Source organism: Macaca nemestrina, chromosome 5 (genome assembly GCF_043159975.1).
Source record: "Macaca nemestrina isolate mMacNem1 chromosome 5, mMacNem.hap1, whole genome shotgun sequence".
Taxonomy (NCBI): Eukaryota; Metazoa; Chordata; class Mammalia; order Primates; family Cercopithecidae; genus Macaca; species Macaca nemestrina.
The window spans coordinates 30,471,190-30,494,142 of NC_092129.1; the positions used below are offsets into that span (position 1 = coordinate 30,471,190).

Here is a 22,953-nt window from a genome sequence, read left to right on the forward strand (position 1 = left end):
TAACAACATGGTGCTGATTCTAAAAATGCTTTGCTTTTGAGAGGGGAGTAGGAGAAAGGAAGTGGAGAGATTATATTGAGGCAGATGGCGTCAGATAAATCTAGATCCAACACCTAGCGCAGCACCTGGCACACAGTAAGCATCAAAAAATCCTTCTAGACTGAGTGAACTGAGCCATTTTGTGCTTTCATTTGTGTTTACTAATATATAAAGTACTCCTTTTTCATTTATTCTGTTTGCGTAAACTCTTAAGGAATTTTTTGGTGATAATGTGTCAATGTATTTTTCAAAATTTGTTATTAAGTTAAATTTGATACAAGCACCTTGGAATGTTTATAAATGTATTAAAAGATGTTTGGTCTATATTAAAATATCAAAATGTATTAAATTGACATGAACTATATCATAGGATACTTTTTCTTTTTCTTTTTGTTGAGACAGAGTCTTGCTCTGTTGCTCAGGCTAGAGCGCAGTGGCACAATCTCAACTCACTGCAACCTCTGCCTCCCAGGTTCGAGGGATTCTCATGCCTCAGCCTCCCAAGTAGATGAGATTACAGGCACACGCCACCACACCCACCTAATTTTTGTATTTTTAGTAGAGACAGGGTTTCACCATGTTGGCCAGGCTGGTCTCCAACTCCTGACCTCAAGTGATCCACTTACCTTGGCGTCCCAAAGTGCTGGGATTACAGGCGTGAGCCACGGCACCCTGCCCGGATTCTTTTATATTAAAGGAATTCATTATTTCTTAAACTTAGAATAGTGAACATCTTTGCTTCTAAGAATATGGAGATAGAAATGGAAATTTTCCAAATATAGGTAAAATTTCAGTGTAGGGAAGTTCTTCATTTGAAACATAGCTGTGCAGCCATAAGATTGGAAAGAGATGGACACATTTTATAAATAAGGGGGGACAAGACTAAATTGGGATAAAATATATTATAATTATGTAATGTTTTAATATAAAAGGTGAATACCAAGATCTTGGATAGTGAAGTTGAATTTTAAGAAAATTATACTTGGGAGGTCATTATAACAAACATAAAAGACTTAAATAAGAGGGCATAGCTCATTTTTTGATTATCATAGTCAAAGATTTATTTAAAGAGAACCTCTGCAGTACAAAGAATGAATTTAGCTTTCAGTATAAAATCTGTAATGTCTATATTAATCATTTCGAATCATAGTTTTTCCTCCTGAACTCTAAAGAAACTTAAAAAAATAAATGAAATCCTTTACTTTTCCTTTGATATCTGTTTCGGTTTTTTGACAATATGGAAGTAACAGACTACTAAGTTATTTCTCACAAAGGCAACCCAACACTTTTCCATAGACAGATTACTTTTTCTTAATGTTTTTTTCCTAACTACACATGTGAAGATTTCATGTCCATCATTTGTCTTTGTTTTACATAGCAAGTTCAGAGAGCCAAAGTTATGTTACATTTGATTAATCAATTTCTAAACATAAACAGGTCAAACCACAAGTGTCTAATAACATTGCTCTTCTGTTCGAAAGTAATGATCATCCTGGTACTTTAAATCTTAGAAAATCAAAGAATACAGGATTAAAATGGACTTTCACGTAGAAAAAGGATGCCAAGAATCCAATTAATATTTTTTTTAAATCAAGCAGAATGGGCTTAAGAGATTTGGGTGTAAAATAAATGGAAATTATTTGGATGAAAATAGTTAGGCCTGTACTTCTTGGGGCCATCAGTGAAGTCAAATTAGTGTTTTCGTGACCCACCTGGGTGGTGAGAGGACAAACCTGAGGTGTGCCCCCAGAATGCATGCAGTGTGGCTGAAGGAATGAAAGTGATAAGAGAAGCCGGGCACAGTGGCTCACGCCTATAATCCCAGCACTTTGGGAAGCCGAGGTGGGTGGATCACCTGAAGTCGGGAGTTCGAGACCAGCCTGACCAATGTGGAGAAACCCTGTCTCTACTAAAAATACAAAAATTAGCTGGACATGGTGGCACATGCCTGTCATTCTAGCTACTCAGGAGGCTGAGGCAGGAGAATCGCTTGAACCCGGGAGGCAGAGGTTGCAGCGAGCCAAGATTACGCCATTGCTCTCCAGCCTGGGCAATAGGAGTGAAATTCCATCTCAAAAAAAAAAAAAAAAGAAAGTGATAATACGACAGATATGGGAGGTGTAAATGAAGAGTCTGAGGATCAAAGGTGTTCTTGGTGAAGAGGACAGAACCTCGGGAGTAGAAGCAGTCATCAAAGCTGGAATCAGATAAGAAGATGCTTTAATGAGCTAAGACTCATGCCTAAGTGGAGAAATAAGAGCTTACCTTAGGCAGAATTATGGGGAATACTCAGTCCTCTGCATAACTGTAGCAAATGTTTCAGGTCATGAATAAATGATAAAGAGATGATCTTTTAAAAACATTATCTACAAAGGAGCGAAGAAAAACTTCAGAAACAGACTTCTTCATTAGTGGTAAATGCCAGAGGAATTAAAATCTCTTCAGACTTGTAAGGCAAAAGCTGTTTTTCAAGGTCAAAGACAAGACATTCTCAGACATAGAAGGATTGAGGAAAGAGATCTTTTGTGTCATAGATAACCTTAAACAAATTTGTGAACAAATTAGGTCATTTTGGCAGTGCTCATGTGAATGGCATTTTTGCCATTGTGGGCTTCAGTGGACTGTTGCTGCTTTTTTTTTTTTTCCTCTTCTTTTCTGTTTTCTACATTATCACTTTTGAAAATGTTTTGATAACATTTTCAACATAATTGACTTTTCCATTCACACTGTTTGCAAAAACTACTTTACTTGTGGCTAGGTGTGGTGGCTCATGCCTGTAATCACAGCACTTTGGGAGGCCGAAGCAAGCAGATCACCTGATCAAGATCATCCTGGCCAACATGGTGAAACCCCGTCTCTACTGAAAATTCAAAAAAATTAGCTGGATGTGTGGTGCATGCCTGTAGTCCCGGCTACTCGGGAGGCTGAGGCAAGAGAACCGCTTGAACCCAGTATGCGGAGGTGGCAGTGAGTCTAGATTGCATCACTGCACTCTAGCCTGGGCAACAGAGTGAGACTTCGTCTCAAAACAAAACAAAAACAAAAAAAAAACCTGCTTTACTTAAAAACTAAAAATATTGGCCGGATGCAGTGGCTCACACCTGTAATCCCAGCACTTTGGGAGGCCAAAGCGGGCGGATCACGAGATCAGGAGATCGAGACCATTCTGGCTAACACGGTGAAACCCCGTTTCTACTAAAAAAAAATTCAAAAAATTAGCCAGGTGTGCTGACAGGCACCTGTAGTCCCAGCTACTCGGGAGGCTGAGGCAGGAGAATGGCGTGAATCTGGGAGGCGGAGCTTGTAGTGAGCCGAGATCATGCCACTGCATTCCAGCCTGAGCAACAGAGCGAGACTCCGTCTCAAAAAAAAAAAAAAACCAAAAAATATTAAACATATGGTAAACCATGTTCTATAGAAAATTGTTCCAAAAGGAAAAAGGAATTTAGAATCTAGAAATCAGTTATATTTCCTTAGAAACCCCAGTAGTTAGGGAGCATGAGTGTTCACAATTAAGTAACTGTAAAACAAACACCCCTGAGGACACCTGTGACTGCACCAGCTTTGTTTCAAGGGACACTCCTTTCCTGACCTCACAGCCCCAGCACTCTCATTAACACAATATTTTGTAACCCATTCTTGTCATTGTTGGAACAAAAGGTACAGTCACTATGCAAAAGCAACTATATCTTAACAAGCCTGTCCTACTGCATATGAACTTGAACTCAGAGTCTAGTTCCATTATAATCATAGTGGTCTGCATAATGCAAATCTCATACCCTACTTAATCTGTCTTGTTATATTCACTTGCATTATAAAAAATCTCATTGTAAGAGAAATGCCCAAATGTGGTTTGGGCTGAGGGAAAGACAACAGATTCACTAAGTACAGGATAAAAGAGGAAAAATACTCTAATTCTGTCTTTGTTTGGGCTGCTCGATCCACAAAATACCATATAACTGAGTGGCTTATAAAATAACAGACATGTATTTCTCACAGTTCTGGAGGCTGGAAAGTCCCAGATTAAGGCACTGGCAAATGTGGAGTGTGTTGAGAGCCCATATCCTCATAGACCACCATCCTCTCACTCTGAGCTCACATGGTAGAAGGGTGAGGGGTGTTTGGCCTCATTTATAGGGGCAATAATCCCAGCCATGAGAGTACTGCCAAGATAACCTAACCACCTCTCAATGGCCCCTTTTCCTAATACCACACATTTATGGGTGAGGATTTCAACATATGAATTGTGGGGGGACATAACATTTAAATCTTAGCAAATACATTGATGGCTGAAGAGTGATGCGGTCAGGTTTTTTTTTTTGGAGGGCAATTTGGCCATTTTTATCAAGACCCTTTTGGCATATTCTTTGACCCAACAATTCTGTTTTTAGTAGTTCATCCTAAGCAGTCATGAGCATATTAGAAGATTTAACTGCAGTAACTATCATTGCATTGTTTAAAATAGCAGGAAAATGAAAAATAACATAAATGATATAAAATGGAATTACTATGTGCCATTTTAAAATGAAGTCGAAAAATAGTTAATGATATGGGAAATTTTCACCAAATACTACAGTAAAAAAGTGGGTTGACAATGGTTGCTGATTATGATTCCATTTTTGTTTAAAAAAATAAGTCACCTACATACATATAAAAAGAGGTATGGAGAGTTTCTAGAAGTATATTCACCAGAATGCCAACATTGGTCTCTCTGATTGGAGGGAAAATGAATGACCTTTATTTATTTATTTTTATTTGTGTGTCTAAATGACTGCCATAGTCTGAATATTTGTGTCCCCCCCACCCAACCCCAAATTTATATGTTGAAATCCTACTTCCCAATGTGATAGTATCAAGAGGAGGGATCTTTAGGAAGTAATGAGGCCATATGGGTGGCAACCTCATGATTGGGATTAATATTCTTAGAAAACAGACTTCAGAGAGCTGCCTGATTGAGAACGCGCTGTCTACGAACCAGGATGAGGGGAAAATATGCCGAGTTTGCCAGTGCCTTGATGTTGGACTTCCCAGTGTCCAGAACTCTGGGAAATAAATTCCTGTTGTTTATAAGCCACCAGTTTAGGGTATTTTGTTATAGCAGCCTAAATGTACTAAGACAATGGCTATATATAGTTTTGATTCATGTGAAATTGGCTTTCATATTTCCTCTGTTTTCTTCTGGAGTGTTAATGTGCACAGTTAGGTCCTTGATCCATTTTTGAAAAGAAAAAGCTGTTTTCAGAAAAGTATTTTGGAGGGTGGGAAAGAGGGTGAGAAGAGGAGGAGAAGCAGCATCAGACATAAGGAAGAACAGAAAGAACTATTTTCCATGAATATCTCCTTTGTGTTAGATCCCTTATTTCACTATTTAATTTAGGACTTACCATGATCTGCTACAAAACATGTAGCCTATTTCACAAATGTAAAAACTGAGAAGCTGAGTAACTGGCCAGGGATCCACTGTCGGCTAGCATGGAGCCAGGATTCATACCCTGCCCTCTTTGGCACCAAAGTCTGAGTTTTTTCCACAAACAAGGGGGACCTTCTCCATGCTGAGTGCAGTAGTAGATTCTAGAGCAAAGCGTTTTATAAGATTGATAACTTCCCTGTGCTTTAAGCACTTGCGTTTTAGATTTTACCACAGTATGACTCATTTTAGTCGAGGACTGTGTTGCCAGTGACTTGCTTGAAAGAAGGAAGGTAACATGTACTGCATGACATTTTCCTTTGTGCCACAGGTTAAAACAGAGTTCATATTGAGTATAGGGTTCATTCTTCCCTGACACATCTTTTTTTAAAAAATGTAATGGTAACAGCTTATACTTTATAAAGTGCTACATAACAATACTGAATGTTTTAATTGTGCTTTTTATAGAGTCAGGTCAATAATTTGAGAAGTGTGCATTGCCAATAGAGAAGATGTTATTTCTTTTTAAAATTTATTTATTTATTTTATGTTTTTTAAAGACAGGGTCTCTCTCTGTGTGTTTTCCAGGCTGGAGTGCAGTGGTGCAATCATAGCTCACTGTATTCTTATCTCCTGGGCTCAAGTGATGCTCCCACCTCAACCTTCCATGTAACCGGGACTTTAGGCATGTAGCACCACGCCTGGCTGATTTTTTATATTTTCTTTCTTTCTTTCTTTTTTCTCTTTTGTAGACACAGGGTCTCCCCATCTTACTCAGGCTGGTCCTGAACTCCTGTCCTCAAGCAATTCTCCCACCTCAGCCTTCCAGTGTTCTGGGATTACAGATGTGAGCCACTGCACCCAGCCAAGAAGATATTTCTTTAGGCAAATACAAGTGCTATATTTTCTTCAAAGACATACGACTTTAGGCCAGGCACGGTGGCTCACACCTGTAATCCCAGCACTTTGGGAGGCCAAGGTGGGCAGATCAACTGAGGTTGGGAGTTTGAGACCAGCCTGACCAACATGGAGAAATGACATCTCTACTAAAACTACAAAATTAGCCGGGCATGGTGGCACATGCGTGTAATGCCAGCTACTTGCGAGGCTGAGGCAGGAGAATCGCTTGAACCCGAGAGGCAGAGGTTGTGATGAGCTGAGATCGTGCCATTGCACTCCAGCCTGGACAATAAGAGCGAAACTCCATCTCAAAAAAAAAAAAAAGAAAAAAAAAGACATATAACTTTATTTTTTGCTATTCAATCTTGAATCTATCTGTATTGATTTGAGAGTGGTCCAAATTTTTCTCCAAATCTTAGCCATTATTCATCTAGCTTCACTTAATTATAATCCCTAAAGTCCCTTGAGCCCTTACTGTGCACATTGCAAAGTGCTTTTTCTGAATCACCTTATCAAATTCTTACGGTAACTCTTTGGGAATTCAGTAGTATCCCCATTTTGTGCACTGGGAGACTGTCTTTAGGTTACTTCCCCAAGGTTACCTAGTGAGCAGATGGTAGACCAGGACTCTCATTCGCAGTCCATCTGATGCCAGAACCTTCCCTCCAACATTAAGTTACATTATATTTATGGGGAAAACCAGCCTCTTCTCATTTATAATGGTGCTTTTATTTTCACCAAATTTCTGTTTTTTGGTGATATCACTGCAATGTTTTAATTGCTGTGGCTTTATAATCATGTATTTCAACATCAGTAGACTGTGCTTACCCTCACTTCTCTTTGAAAAATAATTTTGGATAGTCATATATTTATGCTTCTAGATAAGCATGGTTTTCGATTTGGAAAGTGTTCCTTTGCCATAAAACATTATTTTTTATTTAAATTGCATTTAAACATTAATTTGATAAAAGTGGAATATTCATTTAAAGATGAGATTTCCTACTTAGGAGTATTATGTCCATTTAGACACTTCAGTTAAGCGTTTTAATTTTCTTTATATATATCTTGTCATTGTCTTGTTATACTTATTCCTAGATGATACATAGTTTGATACCACTTTACCTGGGACTTTTCCGATTACACTTCTGTTACAAAAATTTAAAAAATTATTATATCTGGCCACCTTAGCGAACAACTTTGTGAATTTTTGACATTTTCATGATAATATTGGTTCTTTACGCAGATAATTATGTTATCCACTAATGACCACATTTTCATTTCTTTTCAGTATTTAAAACTTTTCATCTGGTGCTTTGACTAGATTTCAGAACAAAGTTGGGTATAAACCATAAATTGATGTTAGTAATGTTTTATTTTTAAAAAAATTACTTTTGCTTTTGGTTTCTGATGTAAGAGCTCATCTCAGTTTATACAGGTGTATTTTAGGAGAGGTTAGAAGAGTGCTTAATTTCTCAAGAGACGTTGAGCGTGTGGGTACCTGTAGCGCATTCGGACGCAGAGATGGCCTTGTGGTGCTGTGCAAGGTAACCTCTGATGAGTGGCAGGGATTCCCTCTTTATCCTGGAGTTTCCATTATGTTTGTAGTGTTGCTGCTTTTATCTCCACTACAAGGCTTTTTTCTTTATGACCTGAAATACTTGTGGTTTAGCCTCACATTAGGTTCGCCTCTATGTTGTACTTTAGTGGATACCACTAAATTGGTGGGTACCATGTGCAGAAACCTTAAAAACTTTGCTAGAATTGCTCTTAGGCAATTTAGGCCTTTCCTAGCACAGCTGAAACCAAAGAAAGGGGGTGGAGCTCATGCAGTGCCTGTGGGTATTTTTCCCTCTCCTCAGCTGGAATCTTCCTTCCAGAAAGCTGGGGGTGGGGCCTCACCAGTGCTGTGTTTAGCTAATAAGCCCGTATCTATAGACCTGGAAGTGACATTGTGAAGTCATTCAGTTTTCATTCCTATGAAGAAACTCTTTTTCATATATACTCTTTAGCGTTGCATTGCTTTTTCAGAAGCATATTTCTAGTGACTATCAGAATAAAAATTCATCATTAAAGAAGTTCCCTCTATTCATAGTTTTCTAACAGTTGGAATTTTTTTGTTCTTTTAAAAAAATACAATAATGGCTGTTTAATTCGTTAAATGCTTTTTTAGCATTTATCAAAATGATCAGGTTCTTTTTCTCCTTTAAACAATTTATAAAGCTTTATCATATTAATACTATATCACTGCTGTATTTCTAGATGAAACCTTTTTGCTCATGGTTTATGATTGTTTTAACATACTACTCTATTGAAATTGCTATTTACTTATGTTGACTACATTATTATTAATAACAATAGCATTTGTTAAGCATGTGCTCTGTGCCAAGCTCTGAGATGAACACTGTATGAATCAGCTTAATTTTCTCAACATTTCATTTTACAGATAAACTGATGCACAAAGATTTCAGCTAACTTGATTAATATCACATGGCTATGAAAATGTGTCAGGGTTGCTAGTTAAACCCAGCTCATTTTGACCCCTAAACCAAACTGTGATCAGAAAGATGTTTGATGACGTAAGTGAGATGGTACATGACTTGATTTTATAATTAATACCATCAAACTGCTTCAGCAATCATAGCTGAATGGATCAGTTTCTATTGTAGGGACATGCCTGTCATTGGAAACAGATTCTCCTGTTCATAAATCAGGGTACCCCTTTCTTTGAAAAATCTAGAGAGACACAATTTTTGCCTCTTTGAATTCCCTTCATTTGGAGGTCATAGAAACTATCCTTTAGAGTTACTGGTGATCCTGTGCTGTCAGCCTCCTGAACCCCATTCAGATGCTCTTACGATAGAAATAGATGGAGGAGAGAGCTGGTCGTTCATGGGTGAGTAAAGAAAGAAGGGGCACATAGTAAGTGTACGCCCCATGCAGAACTGGTCCTGATATAATTTAGAAACCTGATAATTTTCCAAACTTCTGTTTGTGCTTGTTCAGATACTTGTTAATAACAGAAAAAAGGCTACATACTATCTTTTCTTCCATTCCTGTATCTAAGTAGAAATTATGGAATCAAGATCCAGGGAATTCACAGATGTCTGTATGATTCTGTTTTCAAGCACAATAATGAATCATGTCCCCTGTCCTGACTTCACCCAGCCCCCAGGGGCCTGTGACAGGAGCCAGATGCTCCAGTTTGAAGGACATTATGTATTGACTTGTTCTTGCTGGTTTTTCTCAGAACCAGCGTATCTAGGCAGTTCGTTTCTTGATACCCTCCCCAGTCTTCCCCCCACCAGCATACTCAATGTCCACACCTCACATCACTACTTCAGTACTCAAAAATCTCTTATTTGAACCTCAATTTCTTTTGTTGCCTTTTCCCACAGATCTGTTCTCCAATTGTGACAGGCAGACTAATGACCCCCTAAAGATGCCCATGTCCTATTTCCCCAAACCTGTTAGGTTACATAGCAAAGGTGAATCAAGGCTGTAGATGAAATTGAGGTTGCTAATCAGCTGACCTGAAGGAGATTTTCCAGGGCTATCAATGTGGCCCAGTGCAATCACAAGGGACCTTAAAAGTGAGAGGGAGGCAGGAGAGAGAGCATGACACAACTCAGGCAGCATTGCTGACTCTGCGGGTGAAAGCAGGGCCTTGGCTCGAGCTTCCTGCAAACGCAGAACTGGCTAGATATGCTGGTTCTGAGAAAAACCAGGGCTCAAGGCCCTGCTTCCGGGGCACAAAGTAGCCCACTTCCAAGAGTGAGAAAAGACAAGGGAACCAGTCCTTCCCTACTCTGCCTCCAGAAGGAAAGTAGTGAGACCTATGCCAGACTTCTAACCTATGAAACTGTAAAATAATAAATCTGCGTTTATGCTTTATTTTGAGCCACAAATGTGTAGTAATTTGTAATAGCAGCAATAGGAAACTCATTCATCATGCCATTCCCCTAACTTTTCTGATATCTCACTACCTGTATCTCAGCCACTGCTCATCCAGCTCCAGCTGCCTTGCTCTGTATAACCACACAGGTAGCCACTTATTTGCTTACTTCTTATGTGGCCTTGTTACCCTGGTGTTGAGACCCCAACCCAGAGTATAGTGTTACTTCTTAATGTTCACATTTTTGAAACCTCATTTTTGCCATAGTAACTCTTCCAAATCTCATTACTCTTACTCCCTCAATCATACCCTCACTGCACTACATTTTAGCAGATGACCTTACCCCTACTCTACTGATGATGTTGACAGCATCTGTCTTGAGCTCCCTTTACTTTCAGAACCTCTCTGTGAATTCCACTCATCCATTTCCAGGTTTCCATCTCTGGACCTCTGTTCAGCATTTCACAGTGTCAACACCACCTTCTTTTTTTCCATGGCCTCTGTGACATTGCATTCATTTTCCCATCCCTGTAATTGCTTTTCCCCCTTTATATCAGCCATATTTTTTTCAATCCTTAAATCAAGCCTTCCTTAGATTCTGTTCTCAAACTTCAGGCCTCCTCTTAAAATTTATTCTCTTGATGTCATAGCCTCATCCAAGACTTCAGTATCCCCACTACAAGGGATACCTTCACATCTGGCTGTCACGCCCCTCCAGGCCCCAGGCATACTGCTAGGTAGCATCTTCTTTTAGCCCCAGTGCATGGAGAAAGAGGAGTCTTCCTTCTGTAAACTTGTATTGGGGATCGTCTCAGATGCAGGAGCTTAGAGTCTTGTGTTCTGGACACTCCAGGCCCTTTTATGGGGTGACAAGGGGGGTGGCAGGACTTATGAACAGGGCACCAAGATCCACTTGGGTTGAGGTAAACACAGGACCCCATTCTTCCTCCCCATTCCAGCTCCTACCTCCAGGATTTATGCAGAAAGAAATGGGCGAGGCTGAAGGGCCTGTATTTTATTTCTGTAGGGTTTTTGTCAGTTTTGTTACAGGTACTCCTTATTGGACTGGAGAAAACCTGCTTTGAAGACTTTATTTCAGAGGTGGGCAGGAACGAGGTTCAGTTGCTCTGCTGTAAATGGCTTCCGAGGGATACTTGGCCAACTTTCCCCTTGGCAGTAGATACTTTTATGTCATTTGCCTCAGGTTCTTGTACACAGGAGGAGGGTCAGAATTTGGATAGGTAGAAAGGTCTGTGAGGAGGCCTGAAGCGGGAAAGGTCAGTGTCATTGGAAGACAGTTGCACCCTTCGGGATGGGCGTGGACCCTTACCTAAAACGCTAGGGTTGGAGCACCATCCTAAAGCACAATGGAGTGGTCCTTTCCCATGGCAGCTCATGCCTCGTACTAGATCTCACCAGGGCCAGAAGCCCCTTCAGTGCTTTGTGGACTACGTGCTGCAGAACCCAGTTCCCAGACACACAGGACTTCACTCATGGAGACACATAGTTTACCATCTTTTCAACTCACTGCAAAACAATTATTTCAGAAGCAATATGAAACCTTGCCTTGAGCTATAATGATATAAAGGCAGTTAAATTAGATCCTCTTTGCTTCTCTATTGAGCCAACTGTAAAACATAGTATTTGCCTTGTGGCTCTGGCAGGTGCACATGATTTGCCTGGTGTGATGTTACATCAGTGAAAAGTGTTGCCTCACAATCAAACTTATCAGGCTTATTCATCTGTACTGAAAGGTTTATTCAACCATATATACAAGGCAAGGCCAGGTGTAGTGGTTCCCACCTGTAATCCCACCACTTTGGGAGGCCAAGGTGGGCAGATCACTTGAGCGCAGGAATTTGAGAATAGCCTGAGCAACATGGTGAAACCCCATCTCTCCAAAACAATGCAAAAATTAACCTGGTGTGGTGGCATGAGCCTATAGTCCCAGCCACTCGGGAAGCTGAGGTGGGAGAATTGCTTGAGTCTTAGAGGTGGAGGTTGCAGTGAGTCATGTTAGTGCCACTGCACCCCAGCCTGGGTGACAGAGTGAGACCCTGTCTCAAAAAAAAAAAAAAAAGACATAAGACATTTAAGGATGGGTACATCATGGTCTTTACCTCCATGATCTCAACATCTTAGACTCTGATGGGAAGGCTTTTTTTTTTTTTTTCCTTTAGTAATACTACATGCTTGACATTTTTCTAGCCTACCCACCTGTGGCAATGGAAGGTAATTTAATTTTTGCACTAACTCAGGTGTACATTGTTAAGTTTATCCTGCAAGGCTTAGCCAACATGCGTTTTTCTTTTGTAGCTGTGCAGTATGTAAACTGTCACAATTTGGTGGCTTTTAGTAGCGCTGCCCACTGGGACCAGAGATATCTAGCTACAGCTTATGGAAGGGCGTTGGCCAGAAGCTGCCAGACATGGGAAGAAGGAAGCATATTGTGGGCTCTAGAAATAGGAAGCTACCTACAAAATGATATAAAGAAACTATTCTGATAGCACGAAGACCTTAAGTGACAGCTGTTTATGATGACAGCAAGAAGGGCAGAAGTATGCAACAAAGAAAATGGAGCTGAGATATTAAAAGGAATGAACAACACTTAACCTAATCCCAAAAGAAACTATGGGGAAGAAATAACCTGGGGCATTCATCTTCCATGTAAACAAAGCAAAAGCAAACAATTAAGATTTTTCAGATTCTTTAGAAGGAAAGAAAGACGAGTATTCTTAATGTTTTATTGCTTACCTACCAAGACTTAAGCAAACCAGTTTTTACATTTTTTCCTTCCTAAGATTTGTAAAATATGGTCATTGCACTTTGGAATCTCCTTGTCTGGAGATCTAAAAACATGGTCAATAGTCCTGTCTTCCTGAAGTAATTTAGATGTGGTTGCCTGTAGGTTTGGAGATCGTTTCTTATAGTCTAGAGGAATGTTCAGGGTCTCTTTGGTTCCATGAATAGTTCTGATTTGAAGATATAGATGACTAGAACAGGACTGTAATGGAAGCATCTATTTAAGTTTTATTTTTTCCTCTTGGCTTTAATTTTTAAATAATATAGAGGAAATATTTAAAAGTCAGATAAATCCTATGTGAATTAACTATGTTCATGTTTCTATGTCACCCCTCAGTTTTCATCTAGGACCCCCATGTTTGTGATATAGATGAGATGATATCATTGAGACATTTCCGTGTGTGTGTATGTGTGCTTGTAGGACCTCAGATATAGAGGGCTGAGTTAATCACCCTTCTCAGATCATGGTTTATCATTACTGATCCAAGCTCGGCTTCTTGTCATTTATCATTCATTCTCTTTTATTCTCATTCTGCACTCCCATTTCTTCCCCAACTCGACACTATTCTATTGTGTTCAATGTGTATAAGTTTTTATTTTTATGTACTTCTGAAAATTATTTGTGTGGTTTTTTTGTGTGTGTGTCCATCTGTGATATATGTTAAAACAGATGGATACTAACATCCCATTCAGTTTTTCTTTATGTTAACCTGTTGACACTTTTGGTGTATATTTATGGCTTGTTATTTCTAATTGCTGGAATCTAATTGCTCTGGATTCCCAGAGCTTACCTACCATGCTTTATTTACCCTCTATCTCCTCACTGCCATAGATAATACTGTGATGAACATCCTCCAGCGGGTCCCTTATGGTGTACATAAAGTATATACCTGTTGGGAGAGGATACTTATCTGTGAATTAAATTCCTAGGTCATATGAGCTATATATACTTAATTCTCTGGAATGACTGAACAGTTTACATTCCTTGTAGTGTTCGCATTTCCATCAACATTGGAATTATATAGCTTTCTGATTTTACCAGGCTAGTAGGTGTAAAATGATACATTGTTTTCATTTGCATTTTTCTGATCACATACAGGTTGGAGCATCTTTTCATGGTTAATTCAATTTTATATTCTTTTTGTCACATTTTTATCTATTGCAGTATGGTTCTGGGGTTTCTGATATCTGAATTAGTATATCAGGATATATTTAACCCTGACAGTTAGGTTGAATCATATGCAGGTGCCAATGGTTGGCCATTTTTGACCTATAAAAACAGCAAAATCTGACTGGGTGCGGTGGCTGACACCTGTAATCCCAGCACTTCAGAAGGCTGAGGCAGGCAGATCACCTGAGGTCAGGAGTTCGAGACAAGCCTGGCCAACATGGTGAAACCCTGTCTCTACTAAAAATCCAAAAATTAGCCAGACGTGGTGGCGCACACCTGTAATCCCAGCTACTCGGGAGGCTGAGGCAGAAGAATTGCTTGAACCTGGGAGACAGACGTTGCAGTGAGCCGAGATCATGCCACTGTGCTCCAGTCTGGGTGACAGAGTGAGACTCTGTCTCAAAAAAAAAAAAAACCAAAAAACCCAAAAAAAAAAGTAAAATCCATGGTCCAACTTAGTATGTTGTTGGACGTATTCTTTTTGTTTTCATTGTTATAAATAGTATTACAGTGACCATATGCTGATATATAGCCTTTTTCTTCTTTTGAATTTGTCATTAGGATAAATTCCTAAGAGAAGGATTACTAAGTCAGAATGAACCTTTCTATGGCTATTGTTACATATTACCAAATCACTTTCTAAAAGGACTGTACTCATTTACATTAGGCATCATTTATATAGTAACTCCACTGGTTTTACTCTAACTTCATAATCATTATACATTATCATTTAAACCATTAGTAACTATAAACATTACCTCATGGTTTTTATTTATATTATTTAATTATAGTTAATGTTAATCATTTATTCAGGATGAATAGTGTGCTTTTATGAGTGTGATCTATTTGTGCCGAGTCCATTTTCCTATTAATGTCTTTTTGTCAGTTGATTTGAAAGTGGGTTTTTATACATGGTAGTTTTACCCTGTCTTCAGTCCCTGAAAATGAAATTATTTATTTACATACAATTTATTCTTCAGATGACAATCAAAACAAAACACATGATAAAAAAGAGAAGAAGATGGTGGTTCAGAAGCCCCATGGGACTATGGAATACACTGTAAGTATAACCAAGGTGGTATAAATGTTTGTTAATAGCATTAGATTTATATAATGGTTTTCCCTCACACATCCTGCCCCTTGGCTGCATTCCTCTTGTGTACCCATTAAACAGTGAAGCTTCTTAAGACCAGTTTTAGGTCATTTCTTTTTCCTCTATATTTTCTCCCGGGTCAATCTCAAATAAACCAGTGACTTGAGAATGTGAGGGTGATCTGCCTGCAACATCCATCACCCTGTTGATCACCAGCATTGCTTAGGCTGATCTGGCTGACTAGGCAGGAATCCCTTTCTTCCTCCACCACTCCATGTGCATCCCTATGGAGCTTGAATGAAGAGGATGACCTTCCCCAATAGAGGAGGACATTTCTTGGGTCATGGGTATTCCAGTAACTGTGTTGCCCTGTTAGAACCTCCAAACAAGCTGATGACTTGAATTATCTTTGATATAACAGGGACTACCACTTTTAGGTCATCAACCCAGACATTCTTTCTAAGTTCCAAAGCTATGTACTTACTTGGCTACTCAACATATCCACCTAGTCCTCCATGCTTAGTCCTCTTTCAGGAAACAGTGACTCCATCATTCCTACATTTATGCAGGCTAGAACTTAATTCTTGACATCTTCATCCCCTTACTCTTCATGTTTGTTACTACCTTCTGTGATTTTGCCCACCAGTCTAGGCCAGATCCCTTTTTTAACATTCTCATAGAATCATGTTGCTTAACATAATTTATCTCAGTTTGACATTATTGATTCATTAGCATATTGTTATTTTAATCTGTATCTCATGTTTTAATTTATACATCCATGAAGAGAGATTAGACCTCTCTTTGTTCAGCATTATATTCCTCGTAGCTTGCAGGAATTCCCTACTGTAGAGCAGTAGATGAACAATGCTAGGTGTGTGTTCATTACTACAGCTCCACACTGTGTGCCGTGTGCTCATCTCTGTGACTGCATCATAAGCTCCTGGAGGCCGGGAGTTGTTGTATCTTATGTATCCTAGGCTTGGCACAAAGTGGGCACTCAGTTGTAGATCTATTTTAATTCACTATTAAATAGCACTCTTGAGGAGTGTTCTCTTTGACTTCTAAGAAGAAATTAAGTGCTGTTGCCATTGCCTGGTTGTATTTTCCTAATATGTACTTATTTTATAGTCATTATTTGTAAGCAATGCCAGACCCTATATAAGACAGGCAGCATGATCTAATTCTTTGCTAGTGTTTCTTTTGGAATAGTAAATCTGCAAGCCTCTGTAGAGCCACACTGAAGATCTCTGTCACAGGCTTTCATGCTCAATGCCCTGTGAGCATCTCTAGGCATCTTTCTAAAGTTTTTAAGCATAGTCATTTTTAGAAAGGATTTGGGATAATTATATTTTATATTACCGTTGTCTAAAATATACTGTTGGTCCTCATAACACCTAGAATAGTGCCTTACCTCAAAATAGGCACTCAAGAAGTATTGGACTCAATTATTTATTATTAATAACAATATTACTTCTAAAGCCATAATCATTAGGATCTGTATGTATTTGTCTAGCACCTTTATTCACATGCCCCTCCAAAGAATGGAGAGGTGCTTTTGCCAGTAGTTACTTCCTACAGTATATACTGAACAATGTAGTGACAGTTAAAAAAAAAAAAAAAAGAAAAAAACCCCTCCAAATTAATTAAATATTAACAAGTGATCAAATCAATAATGCAGGTATGCCTACCTCTTTGTTTTATGTTATGGAGATTAGTTTTATTTGGCAAGTTATCTTTGTGCTTGCCATTGGAAATAAAAGGTAACTCATATAAATTTGTGTTTAAAGAATCTGCTAGCACTTACCTGATTGCTTTTATTACTCCTGGGCTATGGATGATCAAGCATTCTGATTTAGTTTCAGTCATTTAATGATACCAACATCCCTCTTGGGGTCTGTGCCCTAATTCTACATATATATCTTATCTTTAAAATAACTGCAGATTGTTAAAGTTTTTCTCACTCTCTGATCCCCCTATACAGTGTATGTTTTATAAGCTTACTCATAAAAATATGAATGTAGTATACAAATATACAATACAGTATTAAAAATATTTTTTAACTTTGTTTTTAGTGGAGATAGTTTTGCCTAGGGTAGAAGTAGGGGCCTATGTTGTTACTTTAGTGATTTAAAAAATTATACATACTACATATAATGTATCCTAACTTGTTCTAGAAATGCTTTGAGGCTGTTTCAATGTAATCTGTAACCGTAAGCTTTGTTTAGTCTGAGACAGTTCATCTAGTAGTTGGACCTTTGATACTGAAGGCAGCGATGGGTTTAATTCTCCTCCTACGTCTCTACCCTTTCACCAGTCCACATCTTCCTTCAGCCTTCTCACATCTCCACATAATTCAAGGCTCACCTGGTGGAGCCAGTTCTGCTTACGAAGAACTTATACCGGTCTTGACCCAGGGCTATCAATGGGAACCTCTCAGTGACATTCATCAGAGTGACCTCCCACTAGCAAGTCTATCTGGCAACTCTGGTCAGGGAGTTTGTCCTGGGATGTTGACATGACCTCAGGGAGCCAACTTTTTTTCTGGGTAGAGCTGTTTTCCTGTGAAGTTTCTCATCTCCTCACTACCCTCTATTCCTGTTCCTCCTCTACTACAGAAGGAAAGAAAAGTGTACACCTGGGACATATGTCACAAGTTTCATAGATTTAGAGAATAACACTAATTTGACCATAGAAAATTGTGGTTTTAATGACAGTGAACAATTATTGGTAGCTAATCTGAATTTCTTTCTGATTTCCTTGTTTTCACAGTATTCATTCATCAACTTTTTGAGTACCCTCCATGTATCAAGCAGTGTGCTGAACCCAGGAGAAAACATTTTGCCAGCTTTGCCATACAAACCAGCAGTTTATAGTATACAGAAAAGTCATGCAAATAGACAGAAAATTACAAGAAAGAAAGTAGCCCCACTTCCTCTGAGGGTGGGGACTGTGTGTACATTGTATTTTTTTCTTGTTGTAGTCTTCATTATAGCTCATAGACCTTTATTTCATATGCCTAAGTTGCACCAAAGTAAAATTAGAAATCTATTAGTGGACCGTGAAATTTGAAAATGAGGAAGCCCAGAAATGAATTGCATTTAAGACTTTGCTTTAAAATGATTTTATTAAGAATTGACAATGTATTCACTCTTTTTTGTAGTCTATCTTGATGGAACTATTACTTTATTATTTATTCATATTGCAGATAAATTAATAGTATCTATCAAAATTGATTTTTTTGCTTTATGTATTGATTCTTACTTGTTTGATTATTCTAGGCTGGAAACCAGGACACCCTAAACTCCATAGCACTGAAATTTAACATCACTCCCAATAAATTGGTGGAACTAAATAAACTTTTCACACATACTATTGTTCCAGGCCAGGTAATTATACTCTTATTGTATATAACTCTAGAAGTTCTGCATTTATCTTTTATTGCCATTTTCAGTGTCTCACTATTGTTTGTCATAGTATTATCATAAATGATAATGTGCTTTGGTTCAATATTTTCTCTCCTTTATTTTTATTTGTTTATTTTTTGAGACCGGGTCTTGCTCTGTTGCCCAGGCTGGAGTGCAGTGACACCATCATGGGTCACTGCAGCCTCTATCCCCTGGGCTCAAGCAATCCTCCCACCTCAGCCTCCCAAGTAGCTGGGATTACAGACGTGAGCCACTGCACCCAGCTCAACTTTGTGATATTTTCATATTCACAGGATTCCTTGGCTACACAAGCTTAAAATTTTTTTTCTAGGCTAAAATGACTGCATTGCTGTATGGTTAAGAACTTTAAGACCTCAAATCCTGATTTGCATATGTGTTGGGAGCAAACCCAGAATTATTTTCTGAAGGCAATAGGAGACTTTCACCCCTGCCCATGATCCAGGCTCACTTCCGTGTTGAGGTAGCACATGTTCTGGCTGCTGCCCACCTCTCTCTACAGTGCAGCCAACTGTTTACGCTTAGGAATTACTCCTTAGATTCGACATTTGGAATGTTCAGACGATTGAATCACAATTTCTGTTACCTAATACATACTTTTTTTAAGAGTTCAGATGCAAAAAAGTTAATATTAGTGGAGAATTGCTTGGGAAAAACGCCATCCATTCATTACTCTAGTTTAGCTGTATAATATAAGATAAATAAGAGCTGTATACCAAGACCACAAAATTTTAGTCCTTTGTAAATTACTCTTTACAGAACTATAAACTTTGACATTTGCCATTGACCCATATTGAAGATGCTGTAAAAAGCAATACTCCAAAACTGGTTATTGTATTTACTATTAGTGCATCATAGAGGACAAATGGTTCAGTCTAGGACGCTCCTTTGTATGAGATTCTATAGGAGAGTATTTGTACTTCTGAGAAACTTCTTCATTTTTATCTCATGGAAATTGACTTCTGCTAACTAATGATGTCGTCTCTTTGCATTAATTATATGGCAACTTAGAGTCACTTTTATGGCCCACTTCTTAATGAGTGGTTACTAGTTTTGGTGTGTATATTTTTAGTAGTAATCAATCCTCATCTTATATCTCCTTGACTTTGATTTTCCCACTTTTATTTTAATGTGTTTTTTATTGTTGTCTCAAATATTTTCTGGATTGAACTGAGGTTTAAATGACTTGAAAGATAGGAGACAGTGAATACCAATATTGATCAGTAATCAGTTGTTACATGATTAGCTCTGAATTCTGTTTTATAATATTAAAGGTCATCGTTTTAAGATTATATTTGGCTGGGCACAGTAGCTCATCCCTCTGATCCCAGCACTTTGGAAGTCAAGGTAGGCAGATCAGTTGAGGTCAGGAGTTCAAGGACAGCCTGACCAACATGGTGAAACCCCGTCTCTACTAAAAATACAAAAATTAGCCAGTAGCCAAGCTTGGTGATGGGCGCCTGTAATCCCAGCTACTCGGGAGGCTGAGGCAGGAGAATCTCTTGAATGCAGGAGGTGGTGGTTGCAGTGAGCTGAGATTGAACCACTGCACTCCAGCCTGGGTGACAAGAGTGAAACTCCATCTCAAAAACAAACAGCAAAAGATAATATTTGATACATGCCACAATGTAGCATGTCTCATTAAAAGAGTATTGAATGTCAGGATTGTAATAATGTTTTGAGAAGCAGAATATTTTGCAGAAGGTTGCTATTCTGTATAATTTGGTGGGGGAGGGGGGTGGTGGGTGGATTTTTAGTTTTACATAACCCAGACGCTGATGGAAGAGAAAATGCTGGGGTCATTGTATTGATATTATCTTATCTAATTTATCATATAAGGACCATACTACTTTAGAACTCAGAGCCTGCTTGGAGTTAGCAAACTGGGTTTGTTCCATTTCTACCTGGCACAGATATTAAGTTTAGAAGCCATGCTTCTCTCTGTTCATTTCCCTTATACTATTAGTCCCCCATCCTGGAGGGCTGTCCCCTCTCTCCTATCCAATTTCTACTTATTCTTCAAGGCTTCACTTGGACCCACTTGCTTCACTTGGCCTGCCCAGAATACTTACCCACCTTCCTCTCCCTTTTTTGCCTTTTTCATTTTTTTCTTTCTTTCTTTCTTTTTTTTTGTTTGTTTGAGGTGGAGTCTCCCTCTGTAGCCCAGGCTGGAGTGCAGTGGCATGATCTTGGTTCACTGCAACTTCTGCCTTCTGGGTTCAAGCTATTCTTCTGCCTCAGCCCCACCGAATAGCTGGGACTACAGGGACATGCCACCATGCCCAGCTAATTTTTTTGTATTTTTAGTAGAGACGAGGTTTCACCATGTTGGTCAGGCTGGTCTCAAACTCTTGACCTCAGGTGATCTGCCCACCTTGGCCTCCCAAAGTGCTGGGAGTACAGGTATGAGTCATTGTGCCTGACTTTGCTCCCCCTTTTTGAGTTCTTGCAGTGTCTATAGGCATGTTCTGTACCCTTTGTACTACACACATTCATATGCTGAGTATCATTTCATGGATTAGTCTAAGACACCCTAAGTCGCTTATGAGTTTCTTGAAAGCAACTGAGGTCATAATCATGCACTGAACATGATACTGTACAGAGAATAACTTCTCTAAACACTCGCTAGTGGTTTGCCTGGTTCCGGGTACTCACCCATCTCCTCTCCCATTCTCAGGTCCTTTTTGTGCCAGATGCCAACTCTCCTTCCAGTACCTTAAGGCTATCATCATCCAGTCCTGGTGCTACTGTCTCTCCTTCATCATCAGATGCAGAATATGATAAACTGCCTGTATGTATATTATGTACTTCATGCACTGAAGTTCATTTTTATTAAAGAGACTTTTTGTGAGTTGTAGAATTGAACATGTTAATTTTCACAAGATTATATCTGAAATTCTCCCTAGATGGTTGAGATTAGGTAATTGGAGCATGCATCATCTCCAAGGGAAACTTATTCACATTTAAGGTGTCAAAGGCAAAGATGGCCAGACACAGTGGCTCACGCCTGTAATCCCAGCACTCTGGGAGGACAAGGCAGAAGGATTGTCTGAGCCCAGGAGTTTGAGACCAGCCTGGGAAATATAGTGAGACTCTGTCTCTACAAAATATTTTAAAAATTAGCCAGACGTGGTGACTCACACTTGTAGTCCCACCTACTCAGGAGTGGGAGGATCTCTTGAGCCTGGGAGGTTGAGGCTGTGGTGAGCCATGATCATACCACTGCACTCTAGCCTGGGTGACAAAGTGAGACCCTGTCTCAAAAAAATAAAAAAAATTAAAAAAAGTTTAAAAAGGCAAAAATGCATGTCTTGTGTAAAAGTATGAAGTTAAATTTCCAATGACATGGATAGTTTACTTGTATTCATCCTTTTTAAAAAAAAAATAAATTGAATCACAAGTCTAATATGAATTTTTTCATTTAGGTTAGTGTTTTTGTTGTTGTTGTTGTTGTTGTTGTTGTGTATGTGAGACAGAGTCTCTCTCTGTCACCCAGACTGCTGTAGTGCAATGGCACGGTCTTGGCTTACTGCAGTCTCCGCCTCTTGGGTTCAAGCGTTTCTCCTGCCTCAACTTCCCAAGTAGCTGGGATTACAGGCACCTGTCACTATGCCCAGCTAATTTTTGTATTTTTAGTAGAGACAGGGTTTCACCGTATTACTCAGGCCGGTCTCAAACTCCTGACCTCAGGTGATCCGCCCACCCCGGCTTCCCAAAGTGCTGGGATTACAGGCGTGAGCCACCCCACCCAGCCCAGTGAGGTTAGTTTCTAAAGACATTTCATGAGCAAGTTTTATGGGTTCATACATATGCCTTTGCTTAAAAAAAAAAAAAAAATTAGTTTGATTTGGATATCTGTTATTACATTTGTGATATTTTTGAAGGACAAAGGATGTTTGCCTGTTTAATGTTCCACGTAAATAGAAATAGTATAGTCACAGGGAATTTATGGGGCTTGATCTACCCACATAATTTGTTTGAAAAAGTGCTTTTATTTGATTTTGAAATTTTTTGCTTTCACAAGGATGCTGACTTAGCACGAAAGGCCTTAAAACCCATTGAAAGAGTCTTATCATCTACTTCTGAAGAAGACGAGCCAGGTGTGGTGAAATTTTTAAAAATGAATTGTCGATACTTCACCGATGGAAAGGTATATAGCAATGTAATTTGTTTTCTTTCCTTGAAATCTATGAAAAACTAAAGGTT

The 22,953-nt window shown here is 39.0% G+C and overlaps 1 protein-coding gene across 13 annotated transcripts in view; it reads left to right on the forward strand.

Moving 5' to 3' along the window:
* The window catches only part of LOC105465552 (nuclear receptor coactivator 7), a 165,044-nt gene that overhangs the window by 90,883 nt on the left and 51,208 nt on the right, over positions 1–22,953 (forward strand). For all 13 annotated transcript variants that reach the window (XM_011714018.3, XM_011714017.3, XM_011714021.2 and 10 more), the window contains 4 exons: positions 15,192–15,271; positions 18,583–18,690; positions 21,425–21,538; positions 22,772–22,897. In XM_011714018.3, the coding sequence (XP_011712320.1) occupies positions 15,192–15,271; positions 18,583–18,690; positions 21,425–21,538; positions 22,772–22,897 (428 nt within the window). The remainder of the gene's footprint in view (positions 1–15,191; positions 15,272–18,582; positions 18,691–21,424; positions 21,539–22,771; positions 22,898–22,953) is intronic.